At 40.2% G+C, this 16,601-nt stretch overlaps 1 protein-coding gene across 3 annotated transcripts in view; it reads left to right on the top strand.

Moving 5' to 3' along the window:
- The window catches only part of SACS (sacsin molecular chaperone), a 102,506-nt gene that overhangs the window by 71,251 nt on the left and 14,654 nt on the right, over positions 1 to 16,601 (top strand). For 2 of the 3 annotated variants that reach the window (XM_040426203.1, XM_040426202.1), the window contains 4 exons: positions 7,380 to 7,526; positions 8,571 to 10,053; positions 11,361 to 11,452; positions 13,178 to 13,204. In XM_040426203.1, the coding sequence (XP_040282137.1) occupies positions 7,380 to 7,526; positions 8,571 to 10,053; positions 11,361 to 11,452; positions 13,178 to 13,204 (1,749 nt within the window). The remainder of the gene's footprint in view (positions 1 to 7,379; positions 7,527 to 8,570; positions 10,054 to 11,360; positions 11,453 to 13,177; positions 13,205 to 16,601) is intronic. The other variant, XM_040426204.1, reaches the window with a different exon arrangement.

A 16,601-nucleotide genomic window follows, 5' to 3' on the forward strand; every position in this document is an offset into this window, starting at 1 on the left:
GACCCCATTTTGCAAAGAAGACGCCCCAAGGTATTCCGTGAGGGGCATGGCGAGTTCCTAGAATTTTTTTTTGTCACAAGTTAGCGGAAAATTATGATTTTTATTTTATTTTTTTTCTTACAAAGTCTCATATTCCACTAACTTGTGACAAAAAATAAAAACTTCCATGAACTCACTATGCCCATCACGAAATACCTTGGGATGTCTTCTTTCCAAAATGGGGTCACTTGTGGGGTAGTTATACTGCCCTGGCATTTTAGGGGCCCGAATGCGTGAGAAGCAGTTTGAAATCAAAATCTGTAAAAAATGGCCGGTGAAATCCAAAAGGTGCTCTTTGGAATGTGGGCCCCTTTGCCCACCTAGGCTGCAAAAAAGTGTCACACATCTGGTATCACCGTACTCAGGAGAAGTTGGGCAATGTGTTTTGGGGTGTCTTTTTACATATACCCATGCTGGGTGAGATAAATATCTTGGTCAAATGCCAACTTTGTATAAAAAATGGGAAAAGTTGTCTTTTGCCAAGATATTTCTCTCACCCAACATGGGTATATGTAAAATGACACCCCAAGGCACATTGCCCAACTTCTCCTGAGTACGGAGATACCACATGTGTGACACTTTTTTGCAGCCTAGGTGGGCAAAGGGGCCCACATTCCAAAGAGCACCTTTCGGATTTCACCGGCCATTTTTTACAGATTTTGATTTCAAACTACTTACCACACATTAGGGCCCCTAGAATGCCAGGGCAGTATAACTACCCCACAAGTGACCCCATTTTGGAAAGAAGACACCCCAAGGTATTCCGTGAGGGGCATAGTGAGTTCATAGAAGTTTTTATTTTTTGTCACAAGTTAGTGGAATATGAGACTTTGTAAGAAAAAATAAATAAAAAAATCATCATTTTCCGCTAACTTGTGACAAAAAATAAAAAGTTCTATGAACTCACTATGCCCATCAGCGAATACCTTAGGGTGTCTACTTTCCGAAATGGGGTCATTTGTGGGGTGTTTGTACTGTCTGGCCATTGTAGAACCTCAGGAAACATGACAGGTGCTCAGAAAGTCAGAGCTGCTTCAAAAAGCGGAAATTCACATTTTTGTACCATAGTTTGTAAACACTATAACTTTTACCCAAACCATTTTTTTTTACCCAAAATTTTTTTTTTATCAAAGACATGTAGAACAATAAATTTTGAGAATAATTTATATATGGATGTCTTTTTTTTGCAAAATTTTACAACTGAAAGCGAAAAATGTCATTTTTTTGCAAAAAAATCGTTAAATTTCGATTAATAGCAAAAAAGTAAAAATGTCAGCAGCAATGAAATACCACCAAATGAAAGCTCTATTAGTGAGAAGAAAAAGAGGTAAAATTCATTTGGGTGGTAAGTTGCATGACCGAGCAATAAACGGTACTGTAGGTCAGTAGTGTAAAAAGTGGCCTGGTCATTAAGGGTGTTTAAGCTAGGGGAACTGAGGTGGTTAAGGACTCTCCACCTACCTTTTAACTTTGTCATTGGTTCCGATATGGACCATGACCGCTGGATCTTCTCCAGTCCCTCCCAGTAATCTGTCAACCTGATCCGCGATGTGTCGAACTCTAGCGCCAGGAAGACAGCACACTGTTCGGCGATCACGGTCTTTGTGACAGATTTCCCTATCTGTTCCCCTAATAATGGAGTCTCCCAATTCCAGCACCTGTCTGGCCTGCCCTGCCCTCCTGGTCCCCTGCTTACTGGAGCTGACATTCCCCTGACTGGCAGAGGAAGTGTCCGGCTACAGCAGTGCCGTACCTGGCCTGACATCCCCCTAATCTGCCAAACGTGCAAACTTGTTGGGGTGTGTCAGATCTGGGCTAGCCTCCCTGGCACTCTTCCCTCTACCCTGCTGTCTAACTGTTACCCAGCTAGCTACCTCACTTTCCTCAGCCTCCTCTCTGTCACCCTCCCCCTCATCTACCCCAAAGAGTGCTTGCTCGGTGAGAAGCAAACTCTTTTGCAAATTGTCAATGCCTCTCAGTGTTGCAACTTGCCCATTTAGAGACTCGATTAGCGATTCCAAACGGGTAATTTGCTCACATCTTGAACAAAGATATACACCCTTGAACGGCTGTTCCAGGACTGCATACATCATGCAAGATGTGCACTGGACTGCGTTGTTAATTGTGCAACACATACTAAATGGGGATTACAACAGTGAAAAAGTAAAACAATAAATATGATTTAGAAATAGACCCTGTCTGCTGTAGTTGAAGGACTACCTAGAATTAAGCCAACAACACACAAGGAAATAATATCCAACCTTAGTTTCCAACTCCTTGTCGTAAAGGGCTTCTGTCACCCCACTAAACAGTTTTTTTTTTTTTTTTTTGGTTACTTATAATCCCTATACTGCGATTTATGCATACATATTGTAATTAATCATTTTGGTTCAGCAGATTCTGTTAAAAACTTACTTTTAAAATATGCAAATTACCTTGCTACTAGCAAGTAGGGCGCATCCTCCTATCCTAAAGACACCCGCTCCGCATGTTGATTGACAGGGCCATTGAGAAGGAGACGCTCGCTCGGCGCTCCTTCCTCAATACGCCTGCGCCGGGTGTAGATGTGACGTCATCGGCGCAGGCGCATTGAGGATGGAGAGGCCGAGCGAGCGTCTGCCTCTCAGTGCGCCTGCGCCGACTGAAGACAGGTACGGAGCAGATTTTGAATGCAAACAGGGCCAGCAGAGAAAGATCCCGTCCGCTGGCCCTGTCAATCAACATGCGGAGGGGGCGTCTTTAGGATGGGAGGATGCGGCTGCTACCAGCAAGTAGCCGCCCTACTTTGCTGGTAACAAGGTAATTTGCATATTTTAAAAGTACGTTTTTAACATAATCTGCTGAACCAAAATGATTAATTACAGTATGTATGCATAAATCGCAGTATAGGGATTAAAAGTAACCAAAAAAAATAATAATACAGTTTAGTGGGGTGACAGAAGCCCTTTAAACTCCTTTTCTTTAACTCCACTTAATAAGAAGCTCTATCGAGTTCAGTGGTTCAATTTTTTGCAATTTATAGTGTCATGAAGCACATTTCTTTGTAAGTAGCAGGCGCAATGACGGGGAATGGCAATTGCACTGTCCCCCATCATTGAAGCCCTCAGATGCCGCATTCATTGTTGATGGCTGCATCTGAGATAAAAAAAAAATTTGGTTAATCAGTAAAAAATAAATTACCTTCACTATTTGAGCGCAAAGAGGCCGCCACAGCCATCTTGGTTGAAGAGCACGCGCAAAATCTTGCGTGGTGTGTGATTACGTCATTATGCTGGCTAGCGTGGTGACGTCATACGGTGCCATCGGGTCCCCATGGGGCTGTAGGGGGGACCCGGTGGCATTGAAGGCAGCGCGATGCCTAAGGCTGGGTTCACACGAGCGGATGCCGTGCGTGACATCCGCTCCGTGAATGCCTCTCTGTGACCTCTTTACTACGAAATCACAGTGACAACTTTATCTCCCTATGATTTCGTAGTAAAGAGGTCACAGAGAGGCACGGAGCATTATCAATCATGTCAGTGCTCCGTGCCTCTGCAGTCTGCATCGGGTCTTGGCTGTCATTCACGGAGCGGATGTCACGCACGGCATCCGCTCGTGTGAACCCAGCCTAAGGAAGGCATCGCGCTGCCTTCCGGTGACGAGCCTGTGAGATCCAGGCCCCTGGATCTCACAGGCCGGAAGGTGTATGAGTAATACACACAGTATTACTCATACAGCCAATGCATTCCAATACAGAAGTATTGGAATGCATTGTAAAGGATTAGACCCCCAAAATTTCAAGTCCCAAAGTGGGACAAAAAATAAACAGAAAAAAAAGTTTTCCCCAAAATAATTTAAAGTTTCAAGTAAAAATAATCAAAAACGTAATTTTCTCCAAATAAAGTTAAAAAAAAATTGGTAAAAACTAGAGGGGGAAAAAAAGTATATACAGTACAGACCAAAAGTTGGACACACCTTCTCATTCAAAGAGTTTTCTTTATTTTCATGACTATGAAAATTGTAGATTCACACTGAAGGCATCAAAACTATGAATTAACACATGTGGCATTATATACATAACAAACAAGTGTGAAACAACTGAAAATATGTCATATTCTAGGTTCTTCAAAGTAGCCACCTTTACTGCTTTGCACACTCTTGGCATTCTCTTGATGAGCTTCAAGAGGTAGTCCCCTGAAATGGTTTTCACTTCACAGGTGTGCCCTGTCAGGTTTAATAAGTGGGATTTCTTGCCTTATAAATGGGGTTGAGACCATCAGTTGCGTTGAGGAGAAGTCAGGTGGATACACAGCTGATAGTCCTACTGAATAGACTGTTAGAATTTGTATTATGGCAAGAAAAAAGCAGCTAAGTAAAGAAAAACGAGTGGTCATCATTACTTTAAGAAATGAAGGTCAGTCAGTCAGCCGAAAAATTGGGAAAACTTTGAAAGTAAGGGCTATTTGACCATGAAGGAGAGTGATGGGGTGCTGCGCCAGATGACATGGCCTCCACAGTCACCGGACCTGAACCCAATCGAGATGGTTTGGGGTGAGCTGGACCGCAGAGTGAAGGCAAAAGGGCCAACAAGTGCTAAGCATCTCTGAAAAATCCTTCAAGACTGTTGGAAGACCATTTCAGGGGACTACCTCTTGAAGCTTATGAAGAGAATGCCAAGAGTGTGCAAAGCAGTAATGAAAGCAAAAGGTGGCTACTTTGAAGAACCTAGAATATGACATATTTTCAGTTGTTTCACACTTGTTTGTTATGTATATAATTCCACATATGTTAATTCATAGTTTTGATGCCTTCATAGTCATGAAAATAAAGAAAACTCTTTGAATGAGAAGGTGTGTCCAAACTTTTGGTCTGTACTGTATATTAGGTATCGCCGCGTCCGTATCGACCGGCTCTATAAACATATCACCTTACAACAGCAAGCGATCAAAAAGGCGTTTGCCCACCAAAATAGTACCAATCTAACTGTCACCTCATCCCGTAAAAAATGAGCGCCTACCTGAGACAATCGCCCAAAAAACAAAACAAAACTATGGCTCAGAATATGGAGACACTAAAACATCATTTTTTTTGTTAGAAAAAAGAGGTTATTGTGTAAAACTTGCCTAAGTAAAAAAAAGTATACATATTGGGTATCGCCGCGTCCGTATCGACCGTGCTCTATAAAAATATCACATCACCTAACCCCTCAGATGAGCACAGTAAAAAATTTAAAATAAAAACTGTGCTAAATAAACTATTTTTTGTTACCTTACATCACACAAAGTGTAATATCAAGCGATCAAAAAGTCACACACACCCCAAAATAGTGCCAATAAAACAGCCATCTCATCCCTCAAAAATCATACCCTACCCAAGGTAATCTCCCAAAAACTGAAAATGTTATGGCTCTCAGACTATGAAAACACTAAAACATGATTTTTTCTGCTTCAAAAATGAAATCATTGTGTAAAACTTACATAAATGAAAAAAAAGTATACATATTAGGTATTGCCGCGTCCGTGACAACCTGTTCTATAAAAATACCACATGATCTAACCTGTGGAGAAGGAGGTTTTCTGGTCAGGCGCAAAACACATAGGATCCAATCCGTCTCTTATAGGTGAATCTTTTTTAATGCATAAATAAATAAAATTTATATATTTATATATTTTATTTATGCATTAAAAAAGATTCACCTATAAGAGACGGATTGGATCCTATGTGTTTTGCGCCTGACCAGAAAACCTCCTTCTCCACAAGCATCCTTTGGGGGATTGGGCCTCCGATCCCAAAGATACCTCTTCTGCGGCTGCATCCACGGATCCGAAAAATCTCTCTTGTTTTATTTTACATACCTACAATAGAGTTGTGTCTATTCTTGCACAACCTAAAAAGGTGAGCACCTTTTAACTTGTTTTACAATTAAGTTTGTATCGAACATACTACCCTATTGTGCGCCCCCCATACCCCTTCTTTTGTCTCCATGTTCCCCTCCTGACCGAGGGGGACTCTAGACTCGCCTGTGGTTTCCAAAACATGATCTAACCTGTCAGATGAATGTTGTAAATAACAAAAAATAAAAACTGTGCCAAAACAGCTATTTCTTGTTACCTTGCCTCACAAAAAGTGTAAAATAGAGCAACCAAAAATCATATGTACCCTAAACTAGTACCAAAAAAACTTCCACCCTATCCCGTAGTTTCTAAAATGGGGTCATTTTTTTGGAGTTTCTACTCTAGGGGTGCATCAGGGGGGCTTCAAATGGGACATGGTGTCAAAAAAAACAGTCCAGCAAAATCTGCCTTCCAAAAACTGTATGGCATTCCTTTCATTCTGCGCCCTGCCGTGTGCCTGTACAGTAGTTTATGACCACATATGGGGTGTTTCTGTAAACTACAGAATCAGGGCCATAAATATTGAGTTTTGTTTGGCTGTTAACCCTTGCTTTGTAAAAGTAAAAAAAATATTAAAATGGAAAATCTGCCAAAAAAGTGAAATTTTTAAATTGTATCTCTATTTTCCATTAATTCTTGTGGAACACCTAAAGGGTTAACAGAGTTTGTAAAATCAGTTTTGAATACCTTGAGGAGTTTAGTTTCTAAAATGGGGTCATTTTTGGGTTGTTTCTTTTATGTAAGGCTTTCAAAGTGACTTCAGACCTGAACTAGTCCCTAAAAATTGGGTTTTTGAAAATTTCTGAAAAATGTCAAAATTTGCTTCTAAACTTCTAAGCCTTGTAACATCCCCAAAAAATAAAATATCATTCCCAAAATGAGTAGACATATGGGGAATGTAAAGTAATAACTATTTTTGGAGGTATTACTATGTATTATAGAAGTAGAGAAATTGAAACTTGGAAATTTGCAATTTTTTTGCTTCATTTTGGTAAAGTTGGTATTTTTTTATAAATATATATATATTTTTTTTACTTCATTTTACCAGTGTCATGAAGTACAATATGTGACGAAAAAACTATCTCAGAATGGCCTGGATAAGTCAAAGCATTTTAAAGTTATCACCACTTAAAGTGACACTGGTCAGATTTGCAAAAAATGGCCTGGTCCTTAAGGTGAAATAAGGCTGTGTTCTTAAGGCGTTAATGCTGATAAGATATGTATTTTGTTGGGGTCAAGGGGGGAGGAGCTACCAATGAATGAGCAGTTTACACATGATATGGGTTCCTGGTATGGTCATATAGGTTAGATGTGCAGGATGAATCCATATAAGTAGAGTGACGACTTCTTTTTATATAATTATTGATTTGCTTCCCTACACTTATCAGAAATGTGTGCTTCAGATACAGTCAGATATATAATACAAATATTTTATCTTGCCCTTTGTTTTTCTTTGTACATGATTAGGTCCTGCTCTTTACGTGTACAATAATGCAGTTTTCACTCTCGAAGACTGGCATGGAATCCAAGAGATTGCCAGAAGTAGGAAAAAAGATGACCCGCTGAAGGTTGGGAGGTTTGGAATTGGATTTAACTCCGTTTACCATATAACAGGTAATAATATATGGTAGATACAACTTTTCAGTGTTCATTACTATGTAGCGGCAGTGTGAATGGAAACAATATCAAAATTACCAAGTTAGAGAATGAGTTACTAGAGGAGACCAGTGCCCAATATGGCACCTGGACGACTCCCATATGATACGAAGAGAGGTGGTGGTGGCAAGACATATGTTACCCTTATGATGTCCTCAATGGAGCAGAGCTCTTTGTTACATAGCTAGATGTATTCTAGTCTCTTGGTCCCCATAGCCCCACCTAAAATTCTTCTGTGTTCAGTACAGTTCAGTATGTACATTTACTTCATACTTCAGGAACACCAGGTATAAAGCACCATTTACTAACTACATTACAATCAGTTAAAGGGGAAAGGATCACTAAAATACCTTGCTATACACCAGCTATATGACATCAATGTCTGAGATGGGAATACCCCTTAAAGGGAACCTGTCATCAACTTTATGCTGCCCATACTAAAGGCAGCATAAAGTAGAGACAGGTGAGTTGATTTCAGCGGTCTGTCATTTAAAAGTTAAAAGTAAGTGGTTGCCGAGAACCAACATCACAATCATTGAAACTGGGCCTGGAAAAGAGTCAAGGCCATCTGAGAAGAGTCATGGTTATTCATGAATTCCTGCTCTCCCTGCCCACCTGCTGATGACTGACAGTCTTCTACCTAGTTTTCTCCCTTTCTCTCTAGCAGAGAACTGCCAATCATCAGCAGATTAGCGGGGAGAGCAGGAATTCATGAATAACCATGACTCTTCTCAAGTAGAGTTGACTCTTTTCAAGGCCTGGGCTGTAATGATTATAAAGCTGGTTCTCGGCAACCACTTGCTATTAGTTAATGAGTGACACACCGATGAAATCAGCATTTCTGTCACTACTTTATGCTAACCTCAGTGAGGTCAACATTAAGTTGATGACAGGTTCACTTTAAACAGCATTTGTAGGATATTTTTTTATCTTCTATCTGTTACACCAGCATGTCGTCCCAATGATGTCTCTAATATTTTTGCTTCTCTTTTCCATCATTAGATGTCCCAAGTATTTTCAGTGGTGATAAAATAGGGATGTTGGATCCCCATCAAGTACTGTTTGGGCACCATGAGTCAGGCCAGTGTTGGAACATTAAAGAGGACAGCAAAGAAATAAGTGAACTGGTGGACCAATTTGCCCCTTATGTTGACATCTTTGGGAGCACAAAAGAAACCCTTATGGAAGGTTATTACCCAGGAACATTCTTTAGATTTCCCCTTCGTGTACAGCCATCATTACTGAGTCATAATCTGTATAATAAAGATAAAGTTTTAGAACTGTATGAGTCCTTTAGAGCAGATGCAGACACTGTACTTCTGTTTCTAAAGAACGTCCAGAAAGTGTCTTTGCACATTCGAGAGACAGATGGCTCAGAAAAGCTGGTTTTCCGTGTCACAGCTAGCGAGAACAAGCTACTAAAACATGATAGACCCAACTCTATCAAAATCCTTGAAACAGCCATTGATAATTACTGTAAAAGGGTCCCAAGCAATAGTATAACATGTGTCACCTATCACGTAAACATTGTTTCAGAGGATGAAAGTGTCAAAGAAACTCAAACCTCCTCATGGCTGGTGTGCAACAGTGTCGGAGGCCGAGGTATCTGCACTGCATTAGACACTCTTGCTGATGACCTAAGATTTGTTCCAACTATTGGAATTGCAATGCCATTGTGGCCTAATGGAGAAGAAAAGGGAGCAGAGTCACAGTTTGTTGGAAGGGCATTTTGTTTTCTTCCATTACCACCAGGAGATGAGAGCAAAACTGGTCTCCCTGTTCATATCAGTGGTTTTTTTGGCTTGACTGATAACCGAAGAAGCATAAAATGGAGAGAACTGGACCAGTGGCGAGATCCGGCAGCTCTTTGGAATGAACTTCTGGTCAAAAGCGTTGTCCCAAAAACATATGCAACTCTTATTTTGGAAGCTATCAAGAGAATGGAGACAGAAGAGAATCCTGATAGCCCTCTGTGTGCTGATAGCATTTACCGAGTGTGGCCAGTAATGGACCAAGTAAGGACACACTGGAAACTTATCATAGAACCTCTGCTCAAGGAGCTGTTTCAGAATCCCGTTATTTACTCTGCCAAGAAATGCTGGTTAAAAGAATCGGATGTAAACTTCACAGAAATAGATGAACATCAGGAGTATGCAAAAACTATCCTGAACTACCTCCAGAACTCAGGGACTCAGATCGCCAAGGTACCGGCTAATGTTGCTGCTGCATTCCAAATACCCATAAACAATTCTAAGCCGGTGAAGAAGGTCACCCCAATACTGGTCCGTCAGGTACTGAGGAAGTGTGGACACAAAGGACCTGCTCACGAGAAGCTTCACATTCTTGAGTTCATACTTAGCGATGAGAATTACAGTGATCTTATTGGGCTTGAAATACTTCCGTTGCAGAATGGGAGCTTTATTTCTTTTTCTTCATCTGTATCAGATAAGGATGTTATTTATATAACCTCAAAGGAGTACCCCAGGTATGAACAATGTAATATAGAATTATGTTTTCTGGCTGTACAAGCTGTGAGTGAATAGGCCTATTGGGTGGCTGATGGATCTTTTCCTATTTGTGTACTGTATTGTGTAGAAATCAACACTGTTTTCAGGAATAGCTAAGGGTCAAGTGTACATTGACACCTTAATACCTCCATCAGGTTCCAAGTGAGTTAAATAATAATAAAATATACTTACCGTCGGAATTCTACGCTCTCCCCACCATGTCTTATTACTTTGATAATGTCTTAGCTCTGATGTCCCTGCCTGTTGTGGTTATTTGTTGCATATGACAAATGATCAAACTAAAGATGTGAAGAAGATGCAGAAGGGGGTATTGCAGGATTCAGACAGTCTTTGACATCACTGATCTCGAAAGAGATGTAAAAGGACTTCTTTTCTAGGACACTTGTCCCTACAGTTGTTTGGGGAATTTGCTGTTAGTTTAAAAAAATATCCTGATGGTATGAAATATGATAATCTAAAAAGATAAGGAATAATCACCTGTTAAAGGCTATGTACACCTTCAAGTAGCATTTTACTAATTTAAGACTAAAAATCTTTTTTTTTATTGATCTTTATTAAAAATGTTCAGCCATTTGTGATAGAGTTAAAAAAAATATGTCTATTTGCAAACTGTCACTATGATTCCCATCTGACAGTCCATGTATAGTTCTTCTCTTTGATCTCTTGACCCCATAAACACTCATTATAGCTAAATTCTTATAAAACTGTGAATAATATGGCTTAAATAGTTGTTTACGATGTCATTAGGTCAGAAAAAAGAACACATAAGCCGTCAGCTAACCGGATTCAAAGAAAATACAATTTTGTCAATTGATCCTTCAGCACTGTCTAGCTGTGTGAATTGTACTTTCACTTTGTGTCGGTCATCTAATAAACCTTATCTCTAAATTACTAAACTAAATTACTTATTACTTAGTAAGATAAGAATTGAGCTATAAATGAGTGTTTATAAGGTCAGAGATTAGAGATAAGGAGCAGTCAGCTGAGCTGCAAGGCAGGAAACTGCAAAAATACAGAGCCTGCTACTAGAGAACCTTAAGACTGTACAGAGAAAGGGGCTCAATTGAAAAATTTTATTTTTTTAGCACAAAATGTGTTCAATGCAGTAATAAAATAAATTGCCCCATAGCCTATAAAGGAGTTTTGATTAGGGTTGAATCATCAAAGTCGTCAACTTGACATAATTTGTGCAAATAATCATAATCTAATGTTTATTTAGGATATATAAGATAGATGATTGAAACAAAACTGCCATGTCTTCCAGAGCACTGTTTCCAGGTCTGGAAGGAAGGCTTCTTTCTGAAGATTTAAAGCCTAAAATTCTAACAGCCCTGAAGGAAGCTGCGACAAGTAGAGGTAAGAGTATTGTAATGTTCAACTCATCCTGGCATGAAGATAAATGTATGTGGTTCTTACACTGACCAAATATATAAACGCAACACTTTCTGTTTTGCTCCCATTTTGCATGAGCTGAACAGACAAATCTGTCTAAATCTGTATTAGTGAGCACTTCTCCTTTGCCGAAATATTCCATCCCACCTCACAGGTGTGGCATATCAAGGTGCTGATTAGACAGCATGAATATTGCACAGGTGTGCCTTAAACTGCCCACAATAAAAGCCCACTCTGAAATGTGCAGTTTCATCACACAGTGCAATGCCACAGATGTCACAACGTTTGAGGGAGCGTGCAATTGGCATGCTGACTGCAGGAATGTCTACCTGTTGCCCATGCAATGAATGTTAATTTCTCTACCATAAGCCGTCTCCAAAGGCGTTTCAGAGATTTTGGCAGTACATCCAACCGGCCTCACAATCGCAGACCATGTGTAACCACACCAGCCCAGGACCTCAACATCCAGCATGTTCACCTCCATGATCGTCTGAGACGAGCTACCCGGACAGCTGCAGCTACAATCGGTTTGCATAACCAAAGAATTTATGCACAAACTGTCAGAAACCATCTCAGGGAAGCTCATCTGCATGCTCGTCCTCCAAATCGGGATCTGGACATGACTGCAGTTCGCCGTCGTAACCGACTTGAGTGGGCAAGTGCTCACATTCGATGGCGTCTAGCACGTTGGAGAGGCGTTCTGTTTACGGATGAGTCCCGGTTTTCACTGTTCAGGGCTGATGGCAGAGAGCGTGTGTGGCGTAGTGTGGGTGAGCGGTTTTCTGACGTCAACATTGTGGATCGAGTGGCAGTGGGGTTATGGTATGGGCAGGCGTATGTTATGGACAACGAACACAGGTGCATTTTATTGATGGCATTTTGAATGCACAGAGATACCGTGATGAGATCCTGAGGCCCATTGTTGTGCCATTCATCAATGACCATCACCTCATGTTGCAGCATGATAATGCACAGCCCCATATTGCAAGGATCAGTACACAATTCCTGGAAGCTGAAAACATCCCAGTTCTTGCATGGCCATCATACTCACCGGACATGTCACCCATTGAGCATGTTGGGTTTCTCTGGATCAGCGTATACGATAGCGTGTTACCCTCCCCCCAGTAAGGCAAATCTGTGCACATTTCCGAGTGGCTTTTATTGTGGGCAGTCTAAGGCACACCTGTGCAATAGTCATGCTGTCTAATCAGCACCTTGATATGCCACACCTGTGAGGTGGGATGGATTGTCTCGGCAAAGGAGAAGTGCTCACTAACATAGATTTAAACAGATTTGTGAACAATATTTGAGAGTAATGGGTCTTTTGTGTATGTAGAAAATGTTTCAGATCTTTGAGTTCAGCTCATGCAAAATGGGAGCAAAACCGAAAGTGTTGTGTTTATATTTTTGTTCAGTGTATTTAGTATCTGAAAATTAGTTCACATTGTTTTCAAATGATTTGTAGTATCCGGTTTGCTGACCTTCATACATAGTCCCATATTCACTTTTCATCTGTGATTTGTATTTTTTCCCAATTTGGACTGTTTTAGCTCCTGTAGATCAACTTAAATACTAATTTAGGCTCAGTGTATGGTCACCTTGGTGCACAATTTACTAGTTTATATCTAGGTATAATCAGTTGAATAACTTTGTCATTTTTTTTAAACAATATAATGTATTACATTGTAGCGCAGCAGCTTCTCTGGGGGTATGCAGGTACAGTACTGTTCGCTTGCAGAATCGCTAATCCAAGGAATTATTTGGTGCATCCTACAGTTTTTTTTCTAATAATGTCTTTGATTATCTGGAAAATAAATCCTGAATGATCCCAGTACTAACTATTAATATTATTTACAATACGTGAAAAAGCAGGATATTTCCTTAAAATTAAAGAGGTTAATAATTAAAGGGGCTATAAGATGTCCTGCTGGTCCTGTGCCGCATCTGGTGCCCACCACTTAGATCCCTTCTGGCCCTGCACTGATAATATCATGTTCATTGGTCCCAAGACCACTGCAGCCATGTCATCACTGAGGCCAGTCATTGGCAGCAATATCCCGTGACCAATACATGTCATGTGACCCCTGCAGGCCCAGTACGGATCTGATAAGATTTTTTTGTAAAATATATTTTCTAAAAAAAAAACAAGCAAAAAATAAAATAAAATAAAACCATTCTCACATGAAGTGAGATTTTGAAATTCACAATATTTAGCATTTTGTTGTTGGTTTAATGAACTTTTATTAGCTTTCCCAAAACTAGTTTCTGGAATATAATACTATTACAAATTCTAGTTTTCTGGTCCAGCCGCCATATCTGAGTGGAGAAGAAGTTTTTTTTCCTAAAATTAGGAAAATTTTATGAGGTTTTTTAGGCCTTGCTCTGGATCCACATTGATGGATGATAGGCTGGTCCGGATGGATGAATTTTTTTTTTTTTTTAGCCTTACAGACTACATTACCTGCCTAATTTTGTTTAAACAAAACTTTCTGTAAATCCAATAAACTTCATTTCACTTCTCAAATATCACTGTGTGTGTCTCCTTTATGATATATTTAACTGACATTTTTTATCGTAACAACCAACGATTTATACAGGAAAATCATGACGATTAACAAGGTTGCCCAAACTTTCGCATCCCACTGTATGTCTAACAAAGTGAATTTATTGAACTAATCTGCATTGTCCTGTTCTGTGTGTGGAAATTGTGTAGATTCTTCAGCATGGAGTTGTGTCGTCCGATATTTCCAGCATGCACGTTTTCTGATTTTATAGGGCAATGATTGAGAATTAACCATGTGTTCCCAATCATTTCCAGCTTGTTTAGCTGCTTTTACAGTCAGGAATTATCCATTCTCTATGGGGATGAAAGATCGTTACTGTGATCATTCATCTCCATACAGATTCATTGTGGACAGCACACCCTGTTTACACAGGACGATGAGTTGCGGACAGATGATAATGTTATGTGGTGCATAATCAATTACATCACCCAGCACATTTGGTGACTGGCAACACATTTACACAGGCCAGTTATTGGAATTGAGCGTTTGTATGGACGTTCATTCCTGATAGTTGTCCGATAATCTGCCCACGTGAAATGGCCCTAATTGTTAGGGAGAGTTGAGTTTATGACACTACTAAATTTATTATACAATTACAAACCACCCCCCACTAAGATACCCCTATAACCGTTGCCAGCAGAGTGCCCTCTATAAACAGTAGTGTCAGCAGAGTGCCCTCTATAAACAGTAGTGTCAGCCGAGTGCCCTCTATAAACAGTAGTGTCAGCCGAGTGCCCTCTATAAACAGTAGTGTCAGCCGAGTGCCCTCTATAAACTGTAGTGTCAGCCGAGTGCCCTCTATAAACTGTAGTGTCAGCCGAGTGCCCTCTATAAACTGTAGTGTCAGCCGAGTGCCCTCTATAAACTGTAGTGTCAGCCGAGTGCCCTCTATAAACTGTAGTGTCAGCCGAGTGCCCTCTATAAACTGTAGTATTAGCAAAGGGTCACCATACACAATAGATTCTACCTAGTGCCCCCACAGTAGTTTAGCCGAGTGGCTTCCCATGAACAGTACCAGTAGAGGGGGCACATCATAAACAGTACCAGTAGAGGGGGCACCTCATAAACAGTGCCAGCATAGTGCTTTTAATTAATTGATTAAATTCTGGTTGCTCGTAGCCATCACAAGAGGCAAACCTCACCATGTACATATTTATATAACTGAAGTCATATACGATTAAATTATACAATTAAAGTCTATGGGGGAGATTTATCAAAAGTGGTGTGAAAGAAAACTGGCTTAGTTGCCCGTAGCAGGCGCAGCCAGTCAGGATCCACCTTTCATTTTTCAAAGGAGCTCTGAAAAATGCAAGGTGGAATCTTATTGGTTGCTATGGAAAACTAGGCCAGTTCTACTTTACACCAGCATTGGTAAATCTTCCCCAAGAGAACAATACAAATTTGGTGCAAGCTTCCCATAGTGGTGGCTTTTAGAAGCCTTTACAGAAGACTTGCCTGCCCATTCAGAAGTAACAGAGTACTAGTGATCTTCCTAAAGGTTTTCCATTTTTAGATATTGGTGACCTGTTCTCGTGGTAAGTCATCAGTATCAGATCTGTGGCAGTCTAACAGCCAGCTGTCCCACCAATCAGCTGTTTTTTGGTGTCCGTTGATGCTGGATACTATACAGTGGATGGAGCTGGAAGCAGAAGGCTCCGTCCACTGTGTAGTGGCCGGCCGAGGTACTGCAGCTCAGCACCCATTCAAAAGCTGATCGGTGGTGGTGCCAGGTGTCGGACCCCCACAGATCTGATATTGATGACATTTCCTGAAGATAGTTCTTCAATATCTAGGAACCAGAATAGCTCTTTAAGCTGTTCTATACATTTAAACAAAGTGTTTGTTTTACTGACATGACTCACTCTGTCTTCTATCTGCACCCTGCAAATTAGATTGTGGGGTACTAATGTCAGTAAAGGCAGACCAGAGCCTAGTGTAGCCCCAAGCCTGCCTCCAGCATTTTCTAGCAGGCTGTGCCTCTCTGGCACAGCCTGCTGGTCAATGTCAGTATAGCACTGACTGTAAAATGCATTGCACTATAGGAATAGTGCAATGTATTTTTAGAAGTTATCGCTTATTATAGTCTCCTTGAGAAACTATTAAATGGTTAAAAAAGTAAAAAAAAAAACATTTATTAAATAAAAAAATTCCAATGGAAAAAATTTCAAAAATAAAATCTCATATTTGGTATACTGCATCTGTAACAACCCACACCACACAAATATCATGTAGGTTATCCTGTACATTAAATGCCATAAAAAATAACAAAAAATACACCAGAATTGCTGCTGTTTTATTGACTTTTTTCGGTGGCAGCTAATCAAAGCAATCAAAAAGTGTTATGTACCCCAAAATGATACTAATGGAGACTACAAGTCACCCCACAAAAATCAAGCTCTCACACATCTGTAGAAATTAAAAATAAAAAAGTTCTGGGTCTTGGGATTAGGCGATGTGAAAACATTTAAAAAAAAAAGAAGGCATTTTTACTGCGCAAAAATTGTAAAATGCAACTCTATGTATTTAGTATCTCTATAATCATACTCACT

Source organism: Bufo bufo, chromosome 3 (genome assembly GCF_905171765.1).
Source record: "Bufo bufo chromosome 3, aBufBuf1.1, whole genome shotgun sequence".
Classification (NCBI taxonomy): domain Eukaryota; kingdom Metazoa; phylum Chordata; class Amphibia; order Anura; family Bufonidae; genus Bufo; species Bufo bufo.